General features: G+C 40.3%; 1 protein-coding gene across 7 annotated transcripts in view; it reads left to right on the top strand.

Moving 5' to 3' along the window:
- Positions 1-15,235, top strand: part of CR2 (complement C3d receptor 2) — a 36,397-nt gene that overhangs the window by 10,042 nt on the left and 11,120 nt on the right. For 2 of the 7 annotated variants that reach the window (XM_073217003.1, XM_073217000.1), the window contains exons 6-25: positions 33-209; positions 293-395; positions 997-1,082; positions 2,281-2,670; positions 4,009-4,197; positions 4,282-4,381; positions 4,615-4,697; positions 5,197-5,604; positions 6,183-6,359; positions 6,439-6,529; positions 6,819-6,895; positions 7,800-8,207; positions 8,589-8,777; positions 8,852-8,939; positions 9,275-9,357; positions 9,835-10,227; positions 11,274-11,459; positions 12,568-12,756; positions 13,407-13,430; positions 13,720-13,795. In XM_073217003.1, the coding sequence (XP_073073104.1) occupies positions 33-209; positions 293-395; positions 997-1,082; positions 2,281-2,670; positions 4,009-4,197; positions 4,282-4,381; positions 4,615-4,697; positions 5,197-5,604; positions 6,183-6,359; positions 6,439-6,529; positions 6,819-6,895; positions 7,800-8,207; positions 8,589-8,777; positions 8,852-8,939; positions 9,275-9,357; positions 9,835-10,227; positions 11,274-11,459; positions 12,568-12,756; positions 13,407-13,430; positions 13,720-13,795 (3,517 nt within the window). The remainder of the gene's footprint in view (positions 1-32; positions 210-292; positions 396-996; positions 1,083-2,280; positions 2,671-4,008; positions 4,198-4,281; positions 4,382-4,614; positions 4,698-5,196; positions 5,605-6,182; positions 6,360-6,438; positions 6,530-6,818; positions 6,896-7,799; positions 8,208-8,588; positions 8,778-8,851; positions 8,940-9,274; positions 9,358-9,834; positions 10,228-11,273; positions 11,460-12,567; positions 12,757-13,406; positions 13,431-13,719; positions 13,796-15,235) is intronic. The other 5 variants (XM_073217001.1, XM_073217002.1, XM_073217005.1 and 2 more) reach the window with 5 other exon arrangements.

The raw sequence follows: 15,235 nt of genomic DNA, 5'->3' as shown, positions 1-15,235 counted from the left end.
ATGAATGGCCTCTGGTCCTGTTCTTTTCTCAGGGTGTCTACCACCTCCTCATATCCACCACGGTAATTATAATAAAATGGATCATGAATTCTTTCCAGTTGGACAGAAAGTGTCCTACAGCTGTGAGCCTGGCTACGCTCTGGTTGGAACTCACATTGTGCAGTGCACACCCTTGGGAACATGGAGCCCGACGGCCCCCACATGTGAAGGTGCCTGAAGCTCTATTCCACCTTAAGGAAACTCCTCTGTTTCCTGACTCTTCATGTGCCAGCCTTGTGTCTTTCTTTCCTAGTGAAATCATGTGATGCCATCCCAAGCCAGCTTCTCAATGGCCGTGTTGTGGCTCCTCCTAATACCCAGCTTGGGGCAGAGGTTTCATTTGTTTGTGATAAGGGGTGAGTGTAAGGTGACAGGGGCTGAATTGAGACCTGAGATCCATAGCTGGGCATTGCAAAGTGTGATCTTTAAAATTAGTTTAAATTTTTTTCGCTCTCTGCTATTTTTTTTCTCTCCTCTTTACGTTTTATGACTAACAATTCTGTTATTAAGCAAATCGCATGGGTTCTCCGAGTGTATGTATTACATGTGGCCAGCAAGAGCCGGGAATTGTCCTTTCATCATTTGAAAGAGCAAAGTTGGCCGTTCGTAGTTAAGGCTTCTATTATGGAGAATGAATAGATGATGGGGGTTCAGTAAGAGGGGCTCTTTGGGGTGAGCTTAGAGAACAAGGTCTTTGATGTTTTTCTCACTAGGAACTGAGTATTTTTTCTTTCTGTGAATTTTGACATTTGAATTCAAGGGAAAATTCAAAAAAGAATATGATCATTAGGATTTTTTTCTGTGTTTTTACCTGGTCTGAAGTCACCACAAAGCTGAGCTGGTTCACAATGTTGGACTTTGTCCTTAAGCCAGAAGCATAAAAAGAGGAGGGATTAATTCAGTACAACTGAGAATTGGTTTGTTCTGGTGATGAATCGCTACCCATTATTGTTTAAGGTACCGGTTAAATGGCCAGTCTTCTAGTACATGTGTCTCCAAAGGAATGGGAGTGTTCTGGAATAATAAGTTTCCTGTCTGTGAACGTGAGTAGCAAGCAAAAAATAATCAAGTATGGATCTTGACCCTTGATTTTTCATGTGTTCCTGTGTATTTATCGATTATAGCATCTTATTCGTATGTGTGCTTTGAATATATATATATATATATATGTCATTCTTCCATATGTTCTAGAATGTGGATGAAAACTGAATTTACTCAGTTGACTACATACTGTTTTAAGTATTCTATATGTAGAAAGATAAAGGCTCTTGAAAGTTCCCTGTACTGAAACTGAGTGGCACTGATGTGCTGAAATGGCTTGGCCGCGTCTTCTTTGCCAGTTCCTCTACCGATGAACAGCTCTTGGAGCTAAGTGGGAATCAACCAGAAGTTCTGGAGGTTGGCAATTTTCCCTTTATTCTGAGACTCACTCAGGAAAGGTGTTCATATACCAATGCAGCTCTATGCAGTTGATACCCTTCATGCCCGTTAGGACAAGTAAATAAAAGATAGGCTAAGAGGTCATCATTCAAAACCTCTGATTACTTCCTGTGGCTTTTTTAAAGGGGTCCAGTATCAAAGGATGACATATGACACATAGGAAACTGTAGTATCTTTCGTAACAGAACAGAATGTGGTCCTACCGCTTGTAGCCCCAGTTGCCTATTTGAACAAGGAATTAAAATTTTTATGTTCCAGGTATTACACTTGCTCCTTTCAGGTACTTCTATCTCACTGGATTGTTATTACAACCTTATGAAGTAGCTTGAATTATACTATAGCCTAGGAAACTGAGGCTCATGGAGGGTAAGACTTGCCTGAGGTCACACAGCTATTGAATGACAGTGGAATTCAAAGCGAGGTCTGCTGAGCCCAAATCTTTTTAGTCCATGTTGTCTCCGCACACTTGATTGGCATGTCATTAACATTATTTTCATGTGTAGTTTGCCTTTTGTTTCATTACTAAAATTGATTAGGCTCAGAGCTATTCAATAAATCCTGTTCCATTGTTAGTCAAGATGGCACTTATAGTCCATTGTTGATTTTTTGTTTACTGAGGATCAAGAGAAAGGTAAGAATTTAGGAGCTTGGGGGATAAGTAGGGATTATGAACAATAGATAAATTATACAAATTTCTAGTCTATTTCTGAAAAAGTCGCATGACCTCTATTTTACCTACATGTGACGCTTTTTGTTGTCATGATCCGTGTAATGACATTATTTCCTTTTCTGCTTTTCCAGGAATTTCTTGTGACTCTCCTCCTCCTATCAAAAATGGTAGGAGTGGTTACTCCTCTGGTCCCTTACCTCTTGGCACTTTTCTAAGGTACTCTTGCCTCGGTGGCTTCCGTCTCATTGGAGAAAAAAACATTTTTTGTATAAGTAAAGACCAAGTGAAAGGAATCTGGGATAAAGCTGCTCCTATATGTGAACCATTCAATAGAAATTCTGTTTGCCCTGAGCCCATAGTACCAGGGGGATACAAAGCTAAGACGTCCAGACCACCATACAAACATGGTGATTCTGTGACATTTACCTGCAATGCCAACTTCACCATGAAAGGAAACAAATCTGTTTGGTGCCAAGCAAATAAAACATGGGGGCCGACACCACTACCAACCTGTGAGAGTGGTAAGTAAACATAAAAATAAAACTGAGCGGGGAGGGTGGAGCCTTGCACTTCTGTGCAGGCCAAGTTTTGTGTTAGTCTGAAGGAAGGTCAGTAGTGGGGGTGGTGAGTGGTTGTGTGAATGGTGGGGGTGGCGGGGGTAAGCAAGGGAAAGGGTGAAAATTATGATTTCCTATTTTTTCTTAGTCATGGAAGGAATTACCTGTTCATTCAACAAACATCAAAAGAGCAATGAATTTTTGAGTGTAATAGAAAAAATGTAACTGAACATATCAAATAATTAAATAGAATAACTTTCTCAAGGGTAGGGGCCAGAGCTGGTTGGGCCTGTGGGAATTAGATGGTTTTAAACTGTACAGCTGGGTTACATGCAAACTGAGAAGAAATGTGGGATCTAACAGCAAAATACACCCAATGGATTTAAACTCATCTTTAAATAGCTGTTAATATCTGGCAGAAATGATGCCCTGTTCTCTGGGGCCTCTGTAAATACTTTCTTAAGTGATCCACTATATTCCCAAATCATCTCTGAAGCTCTAACATTTCAAATCAAATGACTGAACAGAGGAACAACTATGAGTTCTTAAATTCCTTTCCGTTTGGTTTGGTTTATGTTGCTGATGAAATCTAAATCTGAATTTCAATTATATAATCGCAAGGACTGGCAATATTTGCCACAAATGATACCATCAAAATTAGCTATTTATTTTCCCAATAAAGAACAATATTGACTGATTCTAAATCAATTAAAGAGTTGAGAAACTGCTAGATAGACTTGTATTTTTCTAATATTTATAGGTAAATTTATAATTAGTCTTGATGACAGGAAAGATCTTAAGGTAATCTCAAAACAAGGTGACCATGGAAAACAATTGAGCCATTATAAAGATTTAGATATATCTATATATATTGATGTAGAAAAAAATTATTAATCAAAGAAAGCAAGGCTTAGAATAATATGGATCAAGTACATACATGCAATATTTGTGTATATGTGTTTCACATACAGGATTCAAAAAACTATATTACTAATGTCTGGGAGGATAACCCCCTCAGACTAGGCTTAAGGGTAGGATGAAAGTATGGGTGAAAATGGTCTGTTGTTGGTAGTTTCACAGTGCAAATGTAATTCAATGTGTAACTGAAAATGAAAAATAATATACTATTTGTGGTATAAAATGGACATACTGAAACCATACCTGTTTGATCTTTGAAAGACTGAGTTGAAAACTAGTAATGACATAGATGACGTCATTTATTTGAATATATGTACTAAGTCAAAAATCAAGATTGTGAAGGACATACCATCTTATGTCTTTTCCTACTATGTGCATGTAAAGATTTCCACCTGGAGTGCCCACCACTTCCCGTGATCCTTAATGGACATCATACAGGGAACAATGCTGGCCCCGCTGCCCCAGGAGTGTCTGTGACTTACAGCTGTGACCCTGGTTACTTACTTAATGGAGAAAAGACCATTCGCTGTTTGTCTACAGGAGACTGGAGTGCTGTCATTCCCACATGTGAAGGTATGCTAAATTTATCATCAATTTTAAGAGTTTGGGCTATTCTGTTACTTGCCGAGCTTTGCTCATCTTTGGCCTGTTTTCTAGAGGCACAGTGTGAATCTCCAGGACCATTGCTCAACGGGCAGATAAAGGGGCCTGCGGGTCTTAGGGTTGGCGTAATTGTGTACTTCTCCTGTAACGAAGGGTGAGTGTCCAGAGGGCGCATGAGATTGAATTCATTTGGCTTACATGTGCATGGGGTGACCGTGCAACCTGCAGGGGACTCCTCCCTGAGGGGCTGTAGACCTTCAGAGTGAGGAAGAATGCTGATAAAAGGAGTCGGTGCACACAAATTAATCTGTCTTGGATTTTAAGTGGAAGCTGTTTTCTGCCGCACTAACTGCTTTTAACTCTGAAATGACCACCCTTTGTCCCCAGGTATCAATTACAAGGCCAACCTTCTAGTCAGTGTGTAATTGCCGAGGAGAAGGCTTCTTGGACCAGGATGCCCGTATGTAAAGGTAGGTTAGGCAACAGCAGTTTGCAACTAGTTCCTTGGTCCTTGATCAGGACGCTGCATTCTCAGCTTAACTAAAGCTTTTGATTGTGTCATCACTATACAGAATCTTATAGAGGAACGATCTCAGCTAGGAATTCTTATGGGATGTGTTCTTCACTGACACGTCCTTCAATTACCTCTTTATTCTCTGCTTGTCACATAAAACAGTCTTCCCAGGCTTCTGTGAAAGCAGTGTTGACTTGCCAGCCAGACTGTGCACATAAAGGAGATTATTTGGGGAAGAAAAATAACAAAGGATCAACAGAGTAGATATATTCAGGAATAAAGTTTTGGATCATACTTTTTGAATTATATTCCTGTAGCTATCTTGATTGATTCACTACATTCAAATGTCTCAGGCCCTGAAGCCAGGACGTAACAGTGGAATGAAGCCACATCTGAGGCAGTCTTTGTTTGCGGTTCAGCTGCCATCTTGTCATTTCTTTCTGTAATTTCTCCAGAAATTTTTTGCCCGCCACCTTCTTCTGTTCTCAATGGAAGACATTCAGGCAGCTCTTCAGTGAACTTTCCATATGGAAGCACAGTCACTTACACCTGTGACCCGGACCCAGAGGAAGGAGTCAGCTTCATCCTTATGGGGGAGAAAACCATCCGTTGTATCACTGATAGTCAGAAGAACGGGGCCTGGAGTGGCCCGGCCCCACACTGTGAACTTGCGACTTCTGCAGTTAGGTGTCCACCTCCCCAAATCCTAAGAGGCCAAATATTATCTGGGCAGAAAGATCAATATTCTTATAACAACACTGTGGAATTTGCTTGCCTGTTGGGCTTCACCATGAAGGGCAGCCCAAGAGTCCGATGTAATGCCCAGGGCACCTGGGAGCCGTCAGCACCCGTCTGTGAAAAGGGTGGGTATTCCGGTACTCAAGAAAGCTGCTCTTGATTCAACTTCCTGAAGAGAGAGAGGGAGTGGTTATGGAAGTAAGCACTTTCCAGTTTCTAGTCCCCTCGATTCTGCTAAGTAGAGTGAATATAAATTATATAGAAGCCTTTAACACCACCCCTCACCATTGTTTCATTTTGTGGAGTACCCTTGGGGAAAAGATGTTAGGAATCACGAAGTTGCCCGTTTCTTTGGGAAAACTGGGAAAAAATGCTGTCTTGTCTTAGTAGTGATTTCTTAAAAGGGAAGTCAGCAAAGCCTCCACCCCTGGGTATATTGGAATCTCCCATTCAAAGCATACAAGATACTTCCTTAAGAAAAGAAGAGATAGGCGAAGAATTAAGAGTGTTGAGTGGAAGCTGAACAAAATCTGCAGCAGCCTAAGTGCAGAAAAGGCTGATCTAAAATTGCCCCAAACCGGGCTGTGAGATCCCTTTCAGACCATCAGACGTCCACCAGAGTGGAAATGTAGGGTTAATGACAATATCTTTGGCTGTATCTTTCTGCTGTTTGTATAAGAAAACTTTTCTTCCTTTCCTTTAGAGTGCCAAGCCCCTCCTAAAATCCTCAATGGGAAAAAGGAAGATAGGCGCATGATCTACTTTGACCCTGGAACATCCATGAAATATAGCTGTGACCCTGGCTATGAATTGGTGGGAGAAGCATCCATACATTGTACCGCTGAGGGCGTGTGGACACCCGCTGCCCCTAAGTGCGAAGGTGCCAGGCTTTGAATGTAGACATTTTGTGGTTTGGGGATTGTCTTGAGTTGATTTCTCATCCTACTCTCTTTTCTTAGTGGCAGAATGTGAACCCATAGGAAAGCAACTCTTTAAAAAACCCCAGGATCAATTCATTAGACCAGATGTTAACTCTTCTTGCGATGAAGGGTGAGTGAGGGCTATCTCAGCCTGAACTAGGTTCGCTGACCGGTGAGCACTGCACACTCTGTGTAAGAGTATCTGAAAGACCCTTCCCTGTCCATGTTCATGCAAGTGTTGATTGCACTATTTTTCCATGCATGGAAACTATGCCTATGCAATGGATGGATGGTGCCGATGCTACCCACATTTTTGTTCTCATGCTACTTGTCCTGAAAGTGGTGAGTCTGCTTTTGAGCCAATAGCTCTTAGTTCAGTGGTCATCAGATGGCAAAATGATATGAGTCTTTGTCTCTAGGTACCGGTTAGATGGGAGTGTTTATCAGCAGTGTAAAGGCACAATTCCATGGTTTATAGAGATTCGTCTTTGTAAAGGTGAGTAGCAAAAATAATGGAGGATCTGAAATAACATGAAATCTATGCATTTCCTGGGAGATTTCTGTGTTGGGCCATGTTATGGGAAGGAGAATATTAGATTCTGTTCTATTAACTTTGTCAACAGTTATAGTTGCACAGTTTTGCTGACTTGCTGCTGTCACTTCTTTCTACTTCAAAGCATAAGAATCACTTCGTTTAAATGTAGTTAGTTACTGATTTTCTTTGTGATTTAGGAGAATACATGAGGGAAGTAAGTATATGAGCCACCAGGGGACTTGGGGTCCCCCAGACTTAGCGGAGTGAAAGAGGATTGGTGTGGGATCTGAACTCGGATTCTGTTTCTACTGCTTAATGTGACCTTATGCAATCTACATAACTTCTCTGAAACTCTAGCCCCTTATCTGCAAAGTCAGCATAAGACAGCAGACTTGAAAGTTATTAGAATTAAATGGTACTATCCCTACTTTCCAGATAAGAAAATTTGCTGTCAAAAAGTAGATGGTCATCAACAATATTCTTAGCTAACCTATCATATCACTCAGCACAAAGATGGTACTCAATAAGGCTTAATTCTACTCTCATGTGCCTTTTATTCATCTATTGATTATTAAAAAAAAGAATTCTATCATTTAATAATTTACTACCAGCCTTCACTGCCTCACAACATGATATTGTTCTATGTTTCCTTTCAACAAAGATTTCCGTTCCAAAAGTCTTTCCTATGAAATCTGTTGAAACTGAATTTTATATAAATAATGAGCTTTGATATAACTCATATCATCAAAACTCTCGCATGCCCTCTAGGAAATCTGTTAACAACCGGCTCCTAATCAGCTTCATTTCTCTTCTTTGGTGTCTTAATACTAGAAGAGCTTTCTACAGTGACTTCTCATTTCTCTAGAAATCACCTGCCCACCGCCCCCTGTCATCTACAATGGGACACACACAGGAAGTTCCACCGAAGACACTGTGTATGGGACCACCGTCACTTACACGTGCAACCCGGGGCCAGAGGCAGGAGTGACGTTCCACCTCATCGGGGAGAGCACCATCCATTGTACGAGCGACGATCAGGAGAGAGGCATCTGGAGCCACCCTGCTCCTCTCTGTAACTTTTCCCTGCCTGCTGTGAAGTGCTCACATGTTCATGTTGCAAACGGGTACAAGATATCTGGCAAGGAAGCCCCGTATTTCTACAATGACAGTGTGACATTCAAGTGTAACGACGGGTTTACTTTGAGAGGCAGCAGTAAAATCCGTTGCAAAGCCAGTAACACCTGGGATCCTGAAATACCAGTTTGTGAAAAAGGTAAAAACCCAGTGGTAGAAAGAAAAATGTGGTATTCATTTATTCATTATTGTTTATTATCTCCCACCCAAAACTAGAGTCATGGAAAAAGGCAAGGGGGTATGGATCACTATCCCATTCCTTCCGTCCTGCAATAGAATGTCCTATGTGTGTTGTGTATGTTCTTTGTGTAAATTCCCTGTTAGATCTGGGATATATTCAGGGTAAATAATGAGAGGACTTTTCTAAGGTGCCTGATGACTACAAAAGACCAGAAAACATTCAGTAATGAGTTAGAGCCTCATGATCTTTGGTTTAAAAGCTTCAGATTGTCTGTTGTCAAACGTTGTATACTTAATGTTCTTGAGTGTAATTCCTTTCTTGTTGTATTTATGTGGGGAGTTCTCTCTTCAGGCTGCCAGCCACCTCCTGGGCTCCAGCACGGTCAGCACACAGGTGGAAATAGGGTCCTCTTTGTCTCTGGGATGACAGTAAACTACACCTGTGACCCTGGCTACTTGCTTGTGGGAAACAAATCCATTCACTGTATGCCTTCAGGAAATTGGAGTCCTTCTCCCCCTCGGTGTGAAGGTACTTTCCGCTCCAGAGTTGTCTTTCTCTGTGATACCAGACATGTATAAGTAATTCCAACTTCGTTCCTCTAGAAGCACCATGTCATCCGGTGGGAGAAGACCTTCATAAGCTTCCAGCTGATTCACACATCATATCAGTTAATACATCCTGTCAAGTTGGGTAAGTATGAGGCGATCCATTCTACAAAAGAGTCTCCATCTTGTTTTGTCCATAAATTCTACTCTCAGCTTGTCTTGTGGCTCCCTGTAGAGGGTCCTCATTGTCACATTTGCAGAGAATATGAGTTTCAAAGATCTAACTAGCATCTCTGGCTTTTCAATCCTTTCTTGACCTGTGACTCCATCTAAAATAGTTTTCTTTATTGAGAGGAGAAAAGTTTTAACTCCTAGCTGTCAAAGTTCTTATTTAGAAGTGCCTCTGTATTTGTGGTTTGAGAAGTTAGGTTGCAGAGATGGGATATTGGAAAGAGGAAATGTACAATAATCCCTCTCTAGGTACCAGTTGACTGGATATGCTTATCGGAAGTGTCAAGATGCTGAGAATGGAGTTTGGTTCCAGAGGATTCTACTTTGTAAAGGTAAGTTAGGGAAAGAGTTGTAGGGGGTTAGAGAGGGCAGGCCATTGAGGAATTAGTCTGTCTATTCTATCTCAGTGTACAGAGATAAGAAAAACCTCTCGTGTTTGGTTAGCACTGACACTGGGAAATTTAGTTGGCAAGTAGAAACTGAGCATCTGCCGTATCTCTACTAATTGCTCAAGGTTAAAAAAAAAAGATATGGCCTATATTTGTAGTCCATGGGAACACAGACATATTTATCCCTTTCTTAATACTTCACTCCATTTTCTGAATTTTTTTGGAATGAGCATGGATTATTCATATAGTCAGAAAATTCAATAAGACTGTTTTAAAGAAAGCATTATCCAAGTTTGAAAGTGCAAAGATTCTTCTAAGTATATGTAGTTCACACAGTTACATAGTTTTGTTTGTACCTGAATGAAGGCTGTCTCCCTTGGTGTACTAACTGAAGGAGAATTTCCTAAATTTCTTCTGCAGTTATTTACTGTCAGCCTCCACCAGAGATTGACAAGGGGAGGCACAGAAGCGTGATGGTAAAACACTTTCTGTATGGCAATGAAGTCTCTTATGAATGTGACCAAGAATACTATCTTCTGGGAGAGAAAACTCTGCGATGCATCAGTGGCTCTGAAGAGCATGGATCCTGGAGTGGACCTCCCCCACAGTGCCTAAAATCTCCTGCTGTGACTCACTGCCCTAACCCAGAAATCAAACATGGATACAAGCTAAATAACAGTCACTCTTTATATTCCCACAATGACATAGTGTATGTTGCCTGCAATCCAGGCTTCATCATGAATGGCAGTCACTTGATCAGGTGTCACACCAGTAACAAATGGGTGCCAGGTGTACCGACTTGTATCAAAATGGGTAAGATATTCTAAGGCTTGAAGTATGGGACGTTGCAAAGAATAAATAAAGAGGGGTTTGAATTTTCACTTGCCAGAATGCAAAGGCAATTCTTTTGTTTTACATGCTACCTGCCTTATCTTCTTACCTGATTCTTTTTTCCCCTTTCCTTTCTAAAGTGTATTGAGCAAAACTATATGACAGGAGAATGGTGAACTGTCAAAGTGATGGAGTCTCCAAATTGTAGTGTTTCTATTAATTTTATAGTAAGACAAATGCACATACCTTTTTTGGAGGCAAATGTTTAGCAGTAAAATCGCTCGATCGTTTGATGTTTAATTATCAGATTAATTGCAATACCGACCAGAAAGAGAACTTTGTGTGGTCTGGAGAATGAAGCTGTCCTTCAAACCCACTGAATTGTCTCCCTCGTAATTTTAGTTATCATTTGGCAGTTTTATTTCCTGTCAATGACTGTCTGCAACAGAGGCGGCCAACAGGTCATCCAAGAAGTAGGTTCATCTCACCAGAACTGTTGCCTTTCGCCAGTACTCTAGCCTCATTTTAAGGGAAACCCAGGTCCACAGCCCAAGATAAACAGTGGACCTGCCATGTACTGAGGGCCCCCTTTGCTTTCCTGAAAGGTACCAGCAACTTGAACTGGGCGGTGGCTGCCATTTTTAGGGCAGGTGCTCTGATTGGTCATATCTGGTGGCATCCCTTCCTGGCTCCTGTAGGCATTGAAGTGTACGACCCTTGGACTAAAGCCTCTTTGCTATTTCACGTGGGGGAAAATGAATACTATTGGCTTATAGATAACACTTGTGGGCCACAATCATTGACGTTTCATTACCTTACTTTTGGCATTCTTCTTCAGATCATACACGACTGAAGCAAACAATGCCTATCTCTGCCCAGCGCCGCTTGGTTTAAGTGGAATGACTTTCTGGGTACCAGCGAATTACCTCGTTGCCTGCCTGCCTTTCTGTCTCTCCATTACCCACAGACAGTGTTGGGTCTGTGTTCCCATGTGCTCCATTAAAGATGTTTCTCTGTTGGTGTTTCAGCTTCCTTGGGATGCCAACCCCCACTTAAGATCCCCAACGGGAATCATTCTGGTGGAGATACAGCTCGATTTTCTCCTGGAATGTCAATCTTGTACAGCTGTGAGCAAGGCTACCAGCTGGTGGGAGAGGCACTCCTTCTTTGCACACATATGGGAAACTGGAGTCAACCTACCCCTTATTGTAAAGGTACATTGCCTTGTTTCTCTCCTTTTGAAACCAGATTTGTCCCAAATAGGCAGATTCAGTTAGGTACTTTCAATTTAGAACAGCCAAATAAATGCATTAATTGGATCATTTAATTAAATGCATTGAACAGGATTACTTTGATTGGATTAATACATTAACAAACCTAAATACCAAAAAATAAGAAAAACAATTTAGGGCATAGCCTATCTAATGAGTGATCACTTATGTAGTCATTTAAATATAGAACATTGAAGTGCTTACTGTAAATGTGTAAATTAAACAGCTAACGTGCAAGTTGAATTTTCACTATGATTATGGTTGTCAGTGTGCATTTGACAGAATATTAATACAAAGCACAATGGTCTTTTCAGTATATTTCCTCTGGGTGGTGGGATTATGGGTATATTTTTTATAAAACCTTTAGTACTTCATTTTCATTATCATAAACAATGCATATGAAGTATGAGTAGTGAGTCAAAATCTAATATATATTGGGCACTTTTTCACTACATGCCAAACACCGAGGAGAGTATTTTGCATGCACTATCTCATTTAATCTTCATGAGTACTACATGAAGTCGGTGCCATTATTCTTCCTATATTATAGACGAGGTGTCAGCAGAATGGAGAGATTTATAACTTTCCCAAGTCACACAACTAGGAAGTCCTAGAGGCAGGATTCAAACCCCAAACCTCACACTACTGATCCCTACACTGAAGAGATAAGAGAAGAAACAAGAAAGGGTGGACACGTATGACGAATCAGAACAGGAGTAGATGCTGACGCAACAGTAATGCAGAATTCCTGCTATTACCCGTTCAGTCCTCACCATTAATGTAGGAAGCCATTAAAGTCATCCAACACTATTAGTTTAGAAACTAAAGCACAAGGAAGGGAAATAATCTGGCTTAAATTACCTAGACGTTGTTGAAATAGATGGCTGACACTGAAAGGGTCTGCCTATGACATCATTTTGTGGTATTTTGGTGAGGCTTTACTTAGAATGAACTAAGTTGGTTTCATAACCCTTTCTGTTAAGGGAAGTAGCTACTTCTTTGGTAAAAGGCCAAAATATGACCCAGCTTCAATGAGATTTTTTAATTTCAGAAGTTAACTGTAGCTTCCCAGAGTATATGCATGGAATCCAGGAGGGGCCAGAACCTGGGAAAATGTATCAGTATGGCACTGTTGTCACCGTGGAGTGTGAAGACGGGTTCACCCTGGAAGGCAGTCCCCAGAGTCAGTGTCAGGACGACCACCGATGGAACCCTCCCCTGCCTGTCTGCAAATCACCAGGTAGGTGCAGAGGGCGTCAGCACACCTTGTCTTGCCTCCTGCTGGAGAGAGGCGAGTGAAGAGCGCCTCTCAACGTTAGGCACTCCTGGGCTTTAAACTGACATAGTATGTGTGACCAGCGGTGCGGTAACAGACAAACTGCAAGCTGGTGGTGTATTTTAGGAAAAGCAAACCTTTCTGAGGATGGGGGAAGTAAAGAAAATACACAGGAGCACTAACGCCCGAGATGCAAAACTAATAACCTTGCATTTTGAAATGAGTTGTTGCTGAGACGTCCCTGATGGCTGAACCTTGATTTATAAGTGCTTGACAGTTTGACAGGGACCTCCACAAACATGTCACCCAACCTGATAGGACAGTGAATGTTTTCATTCTAGCCTGAGAAATCTCTGATTATAAAGTGGAATGTATTGGTTTCTTTTCACTGGTGAACTACCCCAACTTACTTACTTGAAGTGAAATTTTTTTAAAGTCCAATGAGTTGTTACAAAAAAAAGGAAGAGGGGATCCAGGGTTCTGAAACATATTTTGAAGTAGATTTTCGAGAGAAGAGAGCCGAGTGTTGACTTCTGGGCCATTACCATGGGACTTTGGGCTACACTGAATCATGCAACCAGACTAATATTTTCTTGATTTTGTATTTTCCTTAGGCTCCCTTGCTCTTCTTATTTGTGGTAAGTTTTCTTAAATACTTGAAGAAGAATTCTAACGATGTTTTATAAATAAATAAATGGACATATATAAAATTTGAAGCCCTATATCCTGAGTGCTAATTCTTCTTTTTCACTTTAACTCCTAGAAAATGTATCTTTTTTGGTGTTTTAAGAGTCTTTTAATGTACATCCCACACTGCAAAATGTCACTAACATTTTCCCAACCCCTGGGAACAGGCCCCATGATCACTTAAAAACAACATAGGTCACATTTTTTCTGGCATTTCATCCTTGCCATTTTGTTTTCTAGGTATTTCTGCAAGTTTAGTATTTCTTATCGTCTTGATTAGCATCACCTCGTGCATGATATTCAAATACAAACAACGGTAAGTTCGGTGCATGCTTGATCAAAATGCCCAGTTTTGGCGCCTTGCCTGAACCTAAACACAGAAGCAAAATTATACAAAATGAGTATTCCAGGGTGGTAACTGGCATAAGGTATCTTATGCATTATAGAAGGAAGCCCTCTCTGGAAGGACTTAAAAGATATCAAACATTTATTTTATTTGAATGATATTTATTCAGATGGTAGATTATAGAAACATCTAGAAAATTGAAAGAAAACAATATCCCAGAGGTAATGGCTGCAGATATTTTGGTATCTTCCTATCTGATCTTTTTCTTGTATTCTTTTTTTTCTTTTAAAATTGAAATTTTGGCATTATAGTCTCTTGCTTTGTTTTTTTTTTTTTTCATCTAGCCCAACATACATAATATTTGTGTCTTTAAATACACTTAATAGTGTATTGCTCTGTCATATGTATTTCTGTATTGTGGAAATTTTAGGTTGCTTCCATATTTATTTTGATAATAAATAAGGATATTAGGAACAATTTCCAATAAGTGTTTTTCCACATTTACTTATTTTCTTAGCATAGATTTCTAGAATTACTAGGGTTAAGTTTATGAACATTTCATTTGCTTGATAAATATGCCAAATGACTTTCCAGAAAATTTGTTCTAACTTGATCGTATCTCCAATAGTATATCTGCATATGTGGTGTTTCTGGACTTTTTTTTCTGCTCTGTTGATCTGCTTATTCTTCCATCACAAACCACTTTGTTTAGAGAGCAGAGCTTCCTGCTATTTTAATATGCGGTACGGCAAGAACACCTCACTCTAATTTTTAAAGGATTTTTCACCTCTATTCTCTTCTGTTTCTTCTTATAGGTGATTTTTAGATCATTTATCATTTTCTAAAACAGATATGTTACAATTACATTTAAGTCTATCATTTAATTTGTAAGAAATAGATATCTTTTCTGAAATGTTTTCCCACTCAGGAGCATCCTAGGCCTTCTATTTGTTCAGATCATCTTTTCCCATACTCCTTTGTTGTTTTTATGAGTACTTAAATTTATTACTAGGTTTGTATGTTTTATTATCCAGAAATTACACATACTTTTATGTTTTCTTATTTTATTTATTTATTTAATTTTGGTATCATTAATCTACAATTACATGAGGAAAATTATGTTTATTAGAGTCCCCCCATCACCAAGTCCCCCCCACATACCCCTTCACAGTCACTGTCCATCAGCATAGTAAGATGCGGTGAAATCACTACTTGTCTTCTCTGTGTTGCGCAGCCCTCCCCGTTCCCCGCCCCACATTATACATGCTAATTGTAATGGCCCCTTTCTTCTTCCCCCCACTCTCCCTCCCTTCCCACCCATTCTCCCCAGTCCCTTTCCCTTTGGTAACTGTTAGTTCATTCTTGGGTTCTGTGATTCTGCTGCTGTTTTCCTTCAGTTTTTCCTTTGTT

This window comes from Manis javanica, chromosome 11, assembly GCF_040802235.1.
Source record: "Manis javanica isolate MJ-LG chromosome 11, MJ_LKY, whole genome shotgun sequence".
Lineage (NCBI taxonomy): Eukaryota > Metazoa > Chordata > Mammalia > Pholidota > Manidae > Manis > Manis javanica.
This window is presented reverse-complemented; position numbering and strand designations above follow the sequence as displayed.